Here is a 15487-nt window from a genome sequence, read left to right as displayed (position 1 = left end):
TGAAGAATATTGCTAACTCAGAATCTTCCCCGAGCTGCTACCTGGTGGCAAAGCATGGCATCGGCCTTCTCCCCTGCAGATGGCAGCCAGTTCTGACGGGACCTCAGGGGTCTCCCTAACCCTCTAACAGTAAGAGCCCTGCGTGACCTCCCTCCTCTCTCTCTGGGTTAGGGACGTGCTTAGCGACCACGCACTGAGTGGCTTGCTCAGCTCACGGAGCAGGTCCCTGTTGTAAATGATTAGATAAGGAAGTAACGTGAGATAAAGTGCAATACCAGTAGTTTTTTAATTCAAAGTTATTTTACATTTTAAAATGTAGTCTTGAGAATATTATGGGAAAAAGAATGTACTTATGGGCTTTGAGCTACACTCCGTGTCTCCTCGTGTGGGTAAAGGTGACCCATGAGCTGGGCCTGGCATCCGGCCAGTTCTGGGGTGCTCTTGCCTGGCCATGGAAACTAAGGCCGCTTGGAATTCCTGAGTTAATGTTTCCATAGAAACTCTTTCCAGTCGCGCATCCCAGTTATTGTGTCTCAGAACGTGTTAGGATTGGAGCACTGAAACTGGAGACGATCTGATGAAGAACTTGGTGTCAATCATGGTGGGCAGTGTGATCCTGGATTTAGACCGTCGAGTGCGGGCACTAATTAAGGTTCCCCACACCCTGCAAAGGAACTTAATGAAATTTTAGGCAGCAAGTTGACAAGGTGCCAGCGATGATTTAGGACACAAGCAGCCACATCCCGTTCTCCCGAGGGCTGGGCTGAGAAGGTGACACGGTCTTTGCTCACCTGTAGATGTCCCGGGCCATTCCAAAGTCTCCAATCTTGGCTACCCTTCCAGGGCCCGGACAGGTCAAGAGGCAGTTCCTGGCAGCAATGTCCCTGGGAACAAATAAATGGGAAACACATTTCCTTATTCCCCTGGGACAGTGGTCGGCAAACTCATTAGTCAACAGAGCCAAATATCAACAGTACAACGACTGAAATTTCTTTTGAGAGCCAAATTTTTTAAACTTAAACTTCTTCTAACACCACTTCTTCAAAATAGACTCGCCCAGGCCGTGGTATTTTGTGGACAATCCACACTCAAGGGGCCAAAGAGCCGCATGTGGCTCGCGAGCCGCAGTTTGCCGACCACGGCCCTGGGAGAATACATGTGTAGTTTCAGCACTAGGATTTTCACCTCTCATCAGAAGGTCAAGTAGTTCCCTCCTTGACTCTATGTTTCCTTTACTGCGTTACACTTCAGTAGAAAAGAGATAGCCACGCCAATTCTAGGCCTCAGAACTCAAGGGAAATGGGAAATGCTTAGGAAGATGATTGAAAATGTTTATTAGGACAATAATATGAAAAGAACTATAATAGAAACTGGAATTTATTGGCCTTTTACTACGTACTAAGTATTGTCCTAAGTGCTTCATGTCTAATTCTCACAACAACCCTATGAGATAAAGGGTGCTATTATTATCTTCATCTCATTAAACAAATTATGCTAAAAGCAGATAATAGAGGGACCAAGGCATCCTGAAGCTACTGTGTGTACAGCTTGCCGCTTGGTTTCTGCCAGCTGTTTGAAGGCGTCTTCTGGAACAGCATGGTTTCTATGCTACCATATTCAAGTAGGCTAAGGTATGCCCACATATCTATAGTTGTCCTTGTTAATCAGCCATCATGGTTCTCCCATCCAGGATTTCCTCCAAAGCCTTTGCTAAGCCGCCTGCCCCCTAGCCAGTGGCTGAAGAAACCCTTCTTCCAGGTTCTGGAGCCACATTCTCTTCTCCGTTGAGTGCCAGATGGTCTACCTGCTGGCAGCATCCTAGGGCAGTGGTTGGCAAATGTGAGCCACATGCGGCTCTTTGGCCCCTTGAGTGTGGCTCTTCCACAAAATATCACGGCCTGGGCGAGTCTATTTTGAAGAACTGGTGTTAGAAGAAGTTTAAGTTTAAAAAATTTGGCTCTCAAAAGAAATTTCAATCATTGTACTGTTGATATTTGGCTCTGGTGACTAATGCGTTTGCCGACCACTGTGACCTAAGGCGTAGCCAGAGGCCTCGCCACTCCTGCCACTGACTGCTGGCTCCCCCGCCCCTGGCCTGCCCGTGGGAGCAGGTGCAGCCAGAGTCTGGGGTGGCCTAACAGTCCAGGGCAGACACAGGTAGCGGTCTGTGGGGGCCACAGCTGGGGCTTGCGTGTTTCTGACTGACTTCATGAAGGTCCTGGTCTTTGGTCAGAAGCACGTGCAGAATAAACAACTGTAGAGTGTTTGAAAAACAGCGTCTGGGTTGGAAATTGTGGCTTAGGAAAGCGGAACGATGGGCCAGGGAGGGAGACGGATGAAGTTGACACCGCTTTCCTGACCCAGAGGTTTAAGTTGAATTTCGAGGAGCAATGGTGCATAAAATGCCCTAATAAAACCATAGAAGCATAGCATGCATGACACCAAAAAGAAGAAAAATAGTGGGATATATAGCCATTACTTCTCAAGAGAAATACAGCGAAGTAGAGCAGGGACAGTATTTATGGCTCCAGAAAGGTCTTTACGCTGATGTGCATGGAATGGTTGCTTCAAAAAGTGATCTTGAATTTAATGGCAAGAAAGTAAATACAGTATCATAGAACACACCAGGAATTGGTAGAATGACACATAATTCGTGAAGTGGTAATAAACTGCAATCAAAGGAACAGACCCTAGTAGAAAATGGGTGTGTGGGGGCGTTCACTCTGAATTCAGGGGGTGCCCTTGCACAGGAGCCTGGGAATCGGGGGCAGACAAAGGGTGGAGGAGAGAGAATGAGAGGTGATCCTTTCGTGGGCGTGCACCATAGACCACGCAGCCCGTTGGAGATGCAAAAGATGCTTTCCTCATACCACGTTCCCCAGAAGAAAAGCTTGGACTGAGACAGTCAATTTCTGCCAGAAGTCGCCTTTTGCTTATAAAGCAGATCATCTGATACATTCTTGATTTATCTCTGACAATTTCATTTCTCAAAAAAGATAAAAGGAGAACAAGCTATTACTCTGGGATCAAATTCTGACCTTCAGTAACCCTTCACAGATATGGAGGCGATGGAAATCCTGAGAGAATGGGGTCCTGTTATCTTATTATCTCTAATAACAGAGCACTGGAATGGTCCCAGGTATCATGGCTCCAGGGAAGCAGGTTTCAACACGTCGGAGGAAAGATGGATGGGATCCCTCAGCCAGGGAGTGTGTCTGCTCGGTGACAAAGCAGAGATGCTCTCGGGGAGAAGCAAAGGGGGACATCTGAAGGCACCAAGGTGACTGACTGTACAGGTCGCTCTCGGTTGAGTCCAGTCATCAAGGACATAGACATCGATGCAATTTGGCTGTAACCAAGGACGAATTCCACAAAGGGCACAGCTTTGTCATGTCCAAGCGACAGTGAAGAGCGGAGATGCAGGCAAAGTTCTGGGCACACAGACAGGGCAGGAACAACACGCAGACTGACCTGTGCTCTGAAGCAGGGGGTGTGGCTTCGGAGGAGAACAGAGAGGCCTGGCCCCTGCTCCTCCTCTGCTGTTTCTTTTTCATTCTTTTTTAAAAAATATATTTTATTGATTTTTTACAGAGAGGAAGGGAGAGGGATAGAGAGTTAGAAACATCGACCAGCTGCCTCCTGCACACTTCCTAGGCCAGTGGTCGGCAAACTCATTAGTCAACAGCGCCAGATATCAACAGTACAACGACTGAAATTTCTTTTGAGAGCCGAAAACTGACTTCTGCGCATGGGCCACGAAGTTTCAGTCACACTGTACGTGCCCGCCCACACATGGTATTTCGTGGAAGAGCCACACTCAAGAGGCCAAAGAGCCGCATGTGGCTCGCGAGCCACAGTTTGCCGACCACTGTCCTAGGGGATGTGCCCGCAACCAAGGTACATGCCTTTGACCGGAATCAAACCTGGGACCCTTGAGTCCGCAGGCTGACGCTCTATCCACTGAGCCAAACCGGTTAGGGCTGCTTCTGCTGTTTCTATCAGGTTTAGAATCAAGAGGGAGCACTGAAGACCAGCGGTGACGAGACAGTAAAAGGTAAGGCCGTGGGAGAGTTTGTAGCCTGGTTTGGGAATAACTTTGGGCAGCCGGATGAGTGTGTGCCTTGATCTTGAAATCCCCAGTCTCATTAGGGAGCGGGCACAGCTTCCTGCTACGTACATGCCCTTCCATTTCTAGCCTCAGGCAGCACCTCTCGTTTCTACTTTGTATTTAATATTCTAATTATTCGGAATATGCCTATCCCCTTTGGAGATGTGAGCTAACACATAATTGTTCATTCACCGGGTTGTTACTTATGAAATTAGAAGGAAATCATTAGGAAGAGCTTTGCAAAGATCCCGACAAGCTCTTGGACTTTGCGGGTTTCAGAATTAAGCTGTTGGCTGAGAAAGTCCCCCGCAGCCGGCGGACAGAGATCCGCGTGCTCTGATGCCTAGAGCGCGGCCCGTGGCCGTGGGTCGTAGCCCAAACACCATTGAAACACGAGGATCTGGTGGAGTAGAAGTCAAGTGTACAAGTCAATCAAATAATCATTATGCTCATTTCAGGGTATTTCAGAAAAATTAATTTATCCAACAAACATTCCTTGGGCCTCACTATGTGTCAGAAATACAGAGATTAATAAAACAGGGTCCTTGCCTTCGAGCACTCATAGTCAAGTGTGTGAAACTATGAACTCCTTTGATGTGCCTTAAGGAGCTCAGTTTTTATTTAATTTATATATTTTTTAAATTGATTTCAGAGAGGAAGGGAGAGGGAGAGAGAGATAGAAACATCAATGATGAGAGAGAATCATTGATCGGCTGCCTCCTGCATGCCCCACACTGGGAATCGAGGCCAAAACCCGGGCATGTGCCCCAACAGGGAAGCAAACCGTGACTTTCTGGTTCATAGGTCGACACTCAATCACAGAGTCACAACGGCAGGCAAGGAGCTCAGCTTTTGGAAGAGGGAGTGTTCAAGTGATATAGGACTTGAAGGTTTTACTTCCAGACACAGGCAGAGGTCCCCATAGGAAGCCAAGAGCAGCTCCTCAGGGTCTCCAGCTGGGTGGGTATTTTTATACCCATTTTACATACGGGGCAAGTGAAGCCCTGATAGAGTAAGTTGTCACCGTAAAGACAAAGAAAGCTGAGTCCTCACTGGAGGGAGACCCATCATTGCAGTCGAAGGGAGAGCTGGGCCTGAGACGGGTAAGGAAGATGCAGAAGGCGGGAGGCGAGCAGGGCGCGTGGACTTACCGGTGAATGAAGTGATTTTCTTCCAAGTACTGGCAGCCGCAGGCAATGTCCCGGGCCACGTGCAGAAGGTCCAGCATGGCCAGGGAGGAGGGCTGGTTCTGTGGGGAGACAGAAATGATCCATTGGTGAGAGGCTCGCGGGGGAGAGAAGGCCTGAAACACAAGCTCAAGTGCTCCCCAGGAGGCCAAACCTGGACTCGCTGTCCCCCGGGGCCCCAGCCTGGCTTCCCATTAGGAAATCACCTGGCAGTTTTAAACCAATACAGATGCCGGGGCCTCAGCCCCACCAGTAAACCAATCACTCCAGGTGGGGGCAGCACTTGCAGGTTTCACAGCGCCCCAGGTGAGTAACGGTGCAGCCGGGGCTGGGAACCCTGAATTATAGGAAGCCAGAGGGGCCACCTCCACGGTACCAGCCCAGGGCGTGGCACACTGCAGTGGTTCAATAAATATTGGGGGTAGTTGATTACACATGAACGAGGATTTACCTAGATGTCAGCTGGGAGTTTCTCTGCCACCGATCAGGGCCTCCCCAGGATGCCCTGGAGCAACAGTGTGGGCTGGGGGAGGTGAGAGGAGTCACACTTCATTCCGGGGCAGACAACAGGAGGGGATACTCTCTGCCCATGGAACATCAGGCCCTGCCTTCTGGGCACAGTGCAAGTACAAGTACAGGATCTTGGACTTGCCAAGTGATGGGCTCCCAGATTCCTGCACCAATCCCCGAGCTCTCCTTTGCCTGCACAATACATTTCCTCCTCACCCTCAGGAATGCCCAGTGGGAAAACCAGAGCTGTGCCTCTTCCCCAAGTGCAAGCCACACGTGCCCCGTTAGACCTCTGCCAGCTCCGCTGAGAATCTCGGCACGGGGCTGGGGGCTCCACCTTGGTGGGTGGTGATGGAAAAGCCATTGAGGTTGGTGCTCAGACCCTGGCAGAGATGCCCGTATGGCTCACAGGCTTGGCCCTGAATGACCGAACTCTCCTTGACAGTCCATAGCTTCCCAAAGGGGAGCATTGGGATAAAGAGCACAGTGGGTGGGGAAAAGCCGTGAATCAGGAGGCATAGTCCTGAGTTCCGGTCCCAGCTCTCCCACTTCCTGTGAGGCCCTCTCTGAGCCACAGTTTTCTCAGCTGTGAAAGGTTGTGCTGTTTACGTCACAGAGTGGTTCTGAGAAACGTGAAAGCTATGAGGAGGAGGATAACAATGCTAATGAGGACCGTTATGAAATGGGCTAGGACTCAGTGGTCGGCAAACTCATTAGTCAACAGAGCCAAATATCAACAGTACAATGATTGAAATTTCTTTTGAGAGCCACATTTTTTAAACTTAAACTTCTTCTAATGCCACTTCTTCAAAATAGACTCGCCCAGGCCGTGGTATTTTGTGGAAGAGCCACACTCAAGGGGCCAAAGAGCTGCATGTGGCTCGTGAGCCATGGTTTGCCGACCACAGGGCTAGTGAGTCTTTCTTTCTGCCCAACAGCCTTCTGCCAGGTGTGCTCTGGTGCACACAAACTCATTTTCCAAGGAGTTCACTGGGACTCTTAAATGCCAAGGTGGCCCCCCAGCGGCTCCCAGGGGCAGGATGGAGGCTCCTCAGGCTAAGCTGTTCTAAATCGAGCTTGTCTGGAGGTGGGGGTTGGAGCTGGTGTGCCCTTCCAAGGTTTCTGCCGCCACTTGGAGGCCCTGAGAGCAGAAGTTCAGTCCTGGGCTTTCTGTAGCGGGGTGTCTGTCTGTATTCCTGTTTTCCGGGGATGGGGAGGGTGCAAGTCTTCCCTGTAGTCCTTACAGACCAGCGGCACCTCGAGAAGCCAGGTCCTAGCTCAGGGTCTGCTCTGCTCCAGTTCCTGGTGCCCGGGGCCTCCCAAAGACCCTGGCAGTGACAAGAGGGGGTAGCTGGATTCCGGGCCCACCCAGTGTGCTGCATTTTATAGTTTAGGACCATGTCCGAGATGTTCCCGTCCAGCACTTGGACCTTACCTTGCAGACACTGAGGTTAGACTGGGTAGTCTGCCCTAAGCCGCAAGGCTGTGTAATGGCCAGGCAGGGCTGGGGTGTGGCATTCCTGGATCCACCTAGGTCTCTAGCCCTTTTACTATAACACACACACAGCACCTCCCTAGATATTTCAGTACTTGATTTTGATAGTAAAACTATAAGGTCAGCATGTTCCCATTTGCGAAATGACAGTGGGGTTCAGGGTGAACAGATAGACTGACCTGCCCCCCCTCAGCTGGTTGGGTGAGCGACCTGTTTGGCCCAACTGTCCCTCTCTGTGCCTGTCCGTAGTCAGCAGGCCATACGAATGGACCCAGACTGGAGAATCCATTGCACAGGCCTTGCATGAGCTCCCAGGGCCACTGTCCACTTTTGTTCATTCTCTCCTGGCTATTCCCCCACATCCAACCCCAAGAGCTGACTCCCTGGGCCCCCAAGGAGTTGCCTCCCAGCTGCCCTGCTCCGTTCCTGGCACAAGCACTGGGGAGACTCACCGGGCGAGGGCGGGTCTCCCGGAGGAAGGACTTGAGGTCTCCTCCCGCCATGAGCTCCAGCAGGATGAACCGGGGCAGGGCCTGCAGACTCACTCCGATGCAGCGCACGATGTTCTGGTGATTGAATTTGCTGCAGAGCAGAGGGGGGTAAGCAAATGTAACTGAGCTGAGTCTGAAAAACCATAGAGGGGAAAGCAGGACACAGTTACGTTGGCAGCAGTCACATTATGGAAATGCACTCTGTTGATGCTGGAAGCAGGGGCCATGCTGAGCCTAAGCGGAGACTGTCTCGTCCCGGAGCAGGTGAAGAGCCAGAGGGCAGGCCTGGCCGAGCTCAGGCTGCAGGAGGGCATTTGGTGGGCAGTGGGAGGACCCTGCACGGACACTTGGGTGAGAAAGTGGGTGGGAGACAGGGGAGCGTCCAGTGTCTTTCTGAGATGGGTGCACGGGCTGCTTGCTAGGGTTCACGTTTGGGTCCTCCGAGGCTGGCCTCAGGCAGAAGCTGCGGGGACTCCTTCCACAGGGACAGGTGAGACCTGCCAGGTGACGGCATGTGAAAGAGGGGCGCATGGCTCCCATTGTGGATTCCTCCTGGAGGCCCTGGGATTTGGCTTTTCTTATTCATGTGATCTTGTTACCACTCATGGGGCCCTGGGCCAGGGCACTCCACATGGGAACCCACACGCAGAGGTGAAATACAGCAGTGGGTAGTTATTGCCAAGTAGTGAGATTGAGTGACTTGGGTCTTCGTCATATAATCTTATACTTTCCAGGTTTTATTCAATAAGCATGTATTACATGTATAACTGGAAAGTAAGTAATTTTAAGCAAGTACAGAGCCTGCTGCCTGTCCTCCTGTGGCTCCAGATGCCACAGGCTCATTGCACACACTGCTGGGGCCTCCTTCCCTCGGCCACTTCCACTGAGGGGAGGGCCCAGGCTGCCCCAACCTTCAGGCTGTTTGAGGCTTTGCAGGGCAACAGGAGGCCATGAGCCGCCAGAGCTCAAGGTCAGACCCCTGAGTCCTCCTTAACGTGATCTGCTGTCAGAGCCCTGGACACGGATTCCCAGTTAGGGGCCTCGGGCCACGAGTTGCAGGGTGCAGGCTGCTGCGTGGACCAGGGTGGGGCAGCCTTCCACCACGTGAGGGGCACACGTGAGAGCTGGGGTGGTGGAAGCTGGTAGAGGAGTAACCTGGAGAGAGATGATAGCTAGCACACTCTGTTTCTTAAGAAGCAGGGAAAAGAATGAATGGATGTTAGCTGAAGGCAGAGTAGTACCAATTGGATTATTTGGTCAGGGAGATTTTTCCCGGTGACAACCATGGGGGGGAACCATGTTCCATTCTGGTAGGCCATGCTGAGAATTGGGGGAGTCTGCTATTGGAGAGGGAGGGGTGTGCGGGAGGGGGTTCCCTCTGGGACATCTGTCAGAAGCATGTGCATGTGGGCGGTGGGGTGTCACTGTGACGCTACCTGATGATCAGGGCTTCCATGAGGAAATCCAGCTCGTCCTGCTCGGAACACACCTCAGGCAGCGTCTGGGCACAGAGGGGAGAAGGCCTTTAGCCACAGGAGGGCTGTCGGCAAAGACTGTGGCCAACAGAGACCGCTGGCCAAGCTCAGGCCCCCGAGGGACCCCGCTTACCTTTACCGCCACTTGCAGGGGGCTCGGGTCGTTGGGCATTCCAGACACCTGACCTTCATACACCTCCCCAAACGCACCATGGCCCAGACCCCTGTGCAAAGGAGAAGGGCAGATGAGGTGTAGGCGGGCAGGCCGAGAGAAAGGTCAGGCTGCCCACGAGGGGCAGCGGGGCACACACACACACTCAAGGTCACACCTCACCCTGGCTTTGCTACTCAGCCCCAGGCCTCCATTGTTTTATCTGAGAACTGCCAAGAGATGTTACAACCTGGGATACATGGCAGTGGTGGGCAGTCCTTCAGTGAAGACTTGAGTCTGACATTTGCCAAGGACACAGAGGTGACTGAGACCCGACCCTCGCCCTGAAGGTGTGCACTCTGGGGGAGGGAGGGACAAATGACGGACAGACACTTCTGTGTGGTGCTCAATGAGTGACATGCACAGGGTGTTTGGGAGCTCGGAGGAGGCTACTCGGCTCCCTCAGGGAGAAAGGGGCCAGGAAGGCTCAGGGAGGGCACTTATGTGAATTTTGAGAGTCCTGGTCCCTCCCATGTAGTCTTCCTCTCATTGTACAAACCCCATGAATATACAGGGTGTTGAGTGATTTAATATCCCCCAATGGCCCCGAACATTAACCCTTCTCCCTCTGGGAGGGTTAGGGGTGCCCTAGGAGCTTTGATTAAAAGTAACTTTTTGTTGGCCTCTGTGGCTAGTGGAACCTGTGTGTTGGGATGACAGCCAACCCCTAGAACACCCCCTTTCCCTGAAGGATGGCTGGGGCACTCACCGAATGAGGGTGATGTTTTTCCGTGGCACCTCCTTCAGGTCACTGATGGACGAGGTCTTGCCGGCAAAGCAGTAGTTGGGGTTGTAGTCAGTCATGATGGTTGAGGTGCGGAGCTTGCTCAGTTTGTATTCGGGGCTCTGCAGTTCCATCTGCATGGCTTGCAGCTCCTGGTGCTTCCGGCGGTACACTGCAGACAGATGGAAGTGGCCTGGACCAGGCAGCCCAGCAATGGAAGCCCATCACAGGCCACCTCCTCCAGGAAGCCTTCCTGGACCTCCATCTCCTCCTCTGAGATCTAAACCTTTCCATCACACTTAGTAATACTAACAAAATGATTACAGAAGTGAAAGTGTACTTTTAATCGACATTATTTAACATTAATGTAAAGCTTAATATCATTTAAATAAAAGATTTTGCTGTATCATATAGAGGCAGAGATACATTAGTTTGGGTCCCCTGAGAAGCAGACCCAAGACAGATTTAAAAATGCAGAATTTCGTAGGGCAAATGGCTCGGAGAGGAAATGGGGAGGGGCCCAGGAGGCTGGGGGAACCACCAGGTTGTGCTGAAAGTCTGGTCCGGCATGCAGGAGAGTGAGGGAGGCTGAGGAACAGCCCTCGACGGCCATGCAGTGTAAAGACGATCCAGCGAAGCACTGGGGCCATTCTGGAGCCACAGTGGCCTCAGAGGAGCCATGTCCCTCAGGAAGAGGCCTGCTCAGTGTCTCCCTGTGCCCAGTCTCCGGGTGCTGCAAACATGGTATGGATTTGAGAGCAGCTGGGCTCACCGTCACGGAGCTGCTGGGAGTTGAACTGCCAGCGCAAATAGGTCTCTAAACTGGCGTCTAAGCTGGTGCCTGAGGACCCGAGTTCTAATTTCACCTTTGCTACTTACAAGTCCAGTAACACAAGTCCATGACTAGGTCATGTGACCTCTTTGGACCCCAATCTCCTCTGTAAGCAGGGAAAGTAACCCCAGCCCTGTCCCACACCCCACTGCCTAGCGTTGTCTTAATGAAATAAATTCATCAATATTAAATGGTTTTGAAAAATTCTAAAGAGCTCCACCATGCAAAGAACCATTATCTCTGTTACACAGAGTGAGAACACTCCGTAGGCTAACTCCAGGGGAGGGGGCCCGGAACTGTGACCCACAGGTGGAGTCTGCCTTTAAGCCCAACTCCGCCCCTTCGGCTGGCGAGTGAGCCAGCTGTCAGTTCCCTGCGCCATGCCATGTGCAACCGTGATCACAGGGTGACCTGGGATTCAGTGCAGCCCAGAGCTGAGCTTTCCCTTGCCTGCCTTCCTGTCCCTGCCCACCTGTCCTGGGCGTTTCCAGCAGGAGGAGCCTTGCAGGACCATGCTGAGCCCTCTGCGACCTGCCCATCAGCTCACCTGGGCTCGCAGACCTAACAGGAAACACTCACAAACCAACTCTGCATTCTCTGCTTGTGGCGGGAAGGGGGCTGGAGGCGGTGCAGGGGAGTGAGCCACTGGGAGCAGTGCCTGCTGGAGGGGAGCTGGAGGTGAAGTCCGGGGATGAAGGTGGGGCTGCACTTGAGCTGGGGGTCCACCTGCAGAGTGCCCCACCCGCCTCCCCGAGAGCAGCCAGGAGTCAGGCTGAGGTTCAGAACCAGGGCTCCTAGGGAACCACAGCTGTGCTGGGCCTGCGCTGCCTGGTCACAACCCAGACAGAGGGTCACTGTCACTCGGGGTCCGTGCAGAGCCTGAGACGCTGCTCTGTCCTGCCTCCCCTTGGCCGCCAGGGCTGTGGCACACTCACCGATCATGATGCCAGAGAACGCCAGGACGAGGGCGGCCACGAGGGCAGAGGTCACGACGGAGAGGATGAGTGAGAGTGGCAGGCGGGGCTCTGGGGTGGGCGACACTGGAAGACAGTCCCCACGAGACACCGGTGACCACGCTGACACTCCTGTGAGCTGGCCCCGTCAGAAATGCCCTCCCTGGCCAGGACCAAAGCCGCTGCTCCTCTCAGCCCTGGAGACATGCCCACCTTCCTTTTCAGAGGACCAGGGGCCTGAGGCAGGTTCGCCCTGGCTTCTCAGCTGTCAGCAGCAGCTTTGGGGTGGAGGGAACATGGAACAAATCTAAATGGACATTAATCCAAAATACAGACTGTCCGATGGCGGGGTGAGGATACAAGGTGAGCTGACAGTGGCTCACACAAGAGTTCCAGGCCTTGGATGACAGTGACCTCAGGATGACCCAACAACAGGGTGTACCCTCAGTAACTCTGAGGCCGAGTCACCTCCTGTGGCTGAGAGCCGGCCCAGAGCCCAGGAGGGCGTGTCCCAGCGCCGTAGGCACAGACTACACCGAGGTGTCCTGCCTGGTCCCGACACTGCATTGCAAAAGGGACGTGACAACTGGAACAGCTGCAGACGTGGGACACAGGAGGAGAGGAGACACGGTGTCCTGTGCGAATGGACTGAGCCCAGGGCATTTAATCTGGAGGAGGCTTGCAGAGGGACACACTGGAAAGGCTGGGGAGACCGAGGGCGGGCGTTGCAGAGGGGGTCTGGCTCTGGAACGCCCTGGAGGAAGGGCAAGCCCTGGAGCGCAGGTCCCTGTTCTAGCGGAGACGGCTGGCCCCGGTGCGGATGCAGGGGTTCATGCCCTGGGTTAGGGTGGCACTAGGTGACTCAGACTCCTTCGTGAGCCATGACCCATCCTTCACACTCAGGTCTTTGCCTCATTGTCAGAGCACTCCGGCTGGGGAAGACTAAGGAGGGCGGTCAGGAAGTTTACAAAACTGGGTGCCACGTGTCCCAGAACCAGGGAGACTAGCTGTGGCTCAATCTCTGGGCCCCACCCAGCCCCTTACCAACGCAAGAGACACCGTCCTCAGCCAGCACGGTGCCGTGGTCGCAGAAGCAGATGACCTGATGGCTCTCGGGGTCCAGGTGGCACTCGTCGCCCTCGCAGTGGCTGCAGTTCAGGTAGTGCTTAATGTTCACCTCCCCGTGGCCTTCCATCACTGTGGGCAAGGAGGCGGGCTAGCTGGGCTGACCCGTGCCGCCTGCACCCTTCCCAGCTGCGCTTTATCTCCGGCAGCCAGTGTGGGCTCTCGGTCCCTGTCCCTAGGTCACTGCCCTGGAGCGCTGCTCTGTGTGGGAAGGTCCCAGTGCCTCTGGCGAGGGGGGCACAGAGGCTGTTTGGATGTATTTATGTAGGTTGGGGTGGGGATGGGAGTCCACACATCTGCTCCTCAGGTTGGCTGGGACAGGGACAGCTCTAATGCTGACGGATTTTCTAGGACTGGCCTGCCTGGTCGTCAGTTTTCCGCTTCTGTGCCCATATGAGACCACACTCCCGACTCCAGGACACTTGGTGGGATGAGACCCATAGTCATGCCTTCGTTTCCTGGGCTCCTGCCAGCAGCCCGGGGTTCAGCTGGGAGGGAGAACTGGCCTAAGGAAGCTGGTTCTGCACCTGGCAGAGGGGGTACCTTTTAAAGCCGGGGTGTACAGGATGCCCAGGGGACTGATGAAGGACACCCCATCCTCTCCGTCCATCTCAGGGTCATTGTCTGAGGCTGCGTTGCCGCCTGGGGCAAACCAGAGAAGTTTAACGCAGAGAGGTGGGTGCCCAATCTCAACACACGTGAGCGTAAGCGGGTCATGCAGGGCGTGGGGTGGGGGGGCCTGGAGGGCGGGCGGTGAGGAGGGAAGGGAGGCTCAGGCACAGGGCTGCCCTGGGCTCCGTAGATGCTGGGTGTGGGCCACCTTCCCCTCCAGGTCCAGGCCAGCTCCCACCGGGCATCCCCACTCTATGGGCCTGCAGGAAGCAGTGCACGTGAACAAGAACTGGACAAGTTCTAGTCTCCCAGGCTAGGTTAGCCCCAGGGCCTCTTCCGGGACTGGCCAGGCAGTAGCACTGAGAAGTTGCTCTCCAGTCCCCTGGGGTCAGGGTAGGCACATGGGGGAAGGGCCCCTGTGCCTGTAGGCTCCTGTCCCTCCATTCAGCTGGGGCTGGCTTATCTCTGGGCTCCCCCCTCGGGCTCCCCCACCCACCCATGGCTTAGAAAAGAGAACATCTGGTTAATGCAAGCATCTTAACGCAGCGCAAAGCAAAACACAGACAGAACATCACGGTGTGTGCATGCATTGTGTCCTAATCTGGGGGGATGGAGGAGACACCATTTGCCTCTCAGCTTCAGAAGGCTCTTTAGCTCTGCTCTAGCCCAGAGGAGAGCCGGGCCAGTGGCCAGATGCTTGCCCAAGGGCTGGGCCAGGCCGGGCCGGGCTGGGGCTGCCCGCAGTTGCCCCCAGGAGGAGCGCCCATTGGCATGGAGAGTGGGCCGTTCTGGAGCTGGTGGGCTGGGGCAGGAAAGGGAAAGTGAGGCGTCCTTGAGGCCAGAAGCCACAAGCCAGCCCTTAGGGAGCTGGCTTGCAAAGACAGGGGCCAGGCCATCCAAAGGGAGGCATGGGGTTCAGAAGTCTGGCCTCTGAGGTTCTCAAGCCAACACATCCCTAGGGTGGCTCTGAGAACAGTCTGGGAAGCCAAAGCCTCTTTGTCATCGGCTTTGGGGGTGATCAAAAACCACACGGGATCTTGATGCGGACGCTATGGAAGCCTTGAGGCAGGATGCTGGCTCGCAAGCCAACACCCTGCCTCTGGCTGGTGCCTGGGCTGAGGAAGGCGTGCATGGTCACATCACAGTCCACACTTGGGTGGCCAGGGGGGGCAGGCGAGGGCTGGGAGAGGTGAGGTGCCTAGGACTAAGAGGGAGGGGGTGACACCTTGAACACAAATAATCTTTACCTATATATCCTCCGCCTCCTCCACCTGAGGAGCACCCCCCTCCACCCCCTCCGAAACCCCCTCTTGTCTCCCACCCCCACTTCTTCATGGCCTGGGGGCAGGAATGTCCTCCGGTGGCACCCTCCAGCAAAGATTTTCCAGACCAGAGCAAGGAAGTGTTATCATTCCAGCCACCTCCACCACCTGCAGGAAGACAGAGAACCTGTGAGGCTGGGCTGGCTCAGCTGCTGGGCCTGGCCAAGGAGGACCTCATGAGCTCTGAGGGGGCCCAGGGGCCTTGTCTTCAGTGGGCCTAGGGCTAGAGTCCAGGGACATGGCCTCTGTCCTGGAGAGACCTGCTTGGGCCACAGCTGGACGTCCTGATGGGTGCACGCCTGGTACCTCTGCTTCCCGTAGGCCTGTGGCTCGGAAGCCCTGAGAGTGCTTGGCTGGGAAAGGTGCTGGTGGGGGCAGGCAGCATGACACTCGGCGTGTCCCTGGGCCTTCTCTCCATGAGCACCAGCCCGAAGTGCTGGGC

At 54.4% G+C, this 15487-nt stretch overlaps 1 protein-coding gene across 2 annotated transcripts in view; it reads right to left on the bottom strand.

Moving 5' to 3' along the window:
• The window catches only part of ALK (ALK receptor tyrosine kinase), a 612725-nt gene that overhangs the window by 11414 nt on the left and 585824 nt on the right, over window positions 1–15487 (bottom strand). The window contains exons 16-25 of one of the 2 annotated variants that reach the window (XM_080686359.1): window positions 14971–15153; window positions 13655–13753; window positions 13031–13183; window positions 11969–12073; window positions 10187–10373; window positions 9400–9490; window positions 9228–9292; window positions 7753–7882; window positions 5260–5357; window positions 792–884 (exon numbers count right to left, since the gene is read on the bottom strand). In XM_080686359.1, the coding sequence (XP_080542485.1) occupies window positions 792–884; window positions 5260–5357; window positions 7753–7882; window positions 9228–9292; window positions 9400–9490; window positions 10187–10373; window positions 11969–12073; window positions 13031–13183; window positions 13655–13753; window positions 14971–15153 (1204 nt within the window). Of the gene's footprint in view, window positions 1–791; window positions 885–5259; window positions 5358–7752; window positions 7883–9227; window positions 9293–9399; window positions 9491–10186; window positions 10374–11968; window positions 12074–13030; window positions 13184–13654; window positions 13754–14970; window positions 15154–15487 lie in introns of those variants that run through there. The other variant, XM_080686358.1, reaches the window with a different exon arrangement.

Source organism: Plecotus auritus (genome assembly GCF_963455305.1).
Source record: "Plecotus auritus genome assembly, chromosome: 8".
NCBI classification, from domain to species: Eukaryota; Metazoa; Chordata; class Mammalia; order Chiroptera; family Vespertilionidae; genus Plecotus; species Plecotus auritus.
Note: the sequence above shows the minus strand (reverse complement) of the source record. Positions and strands in the feature narration are given on the sequence as shown.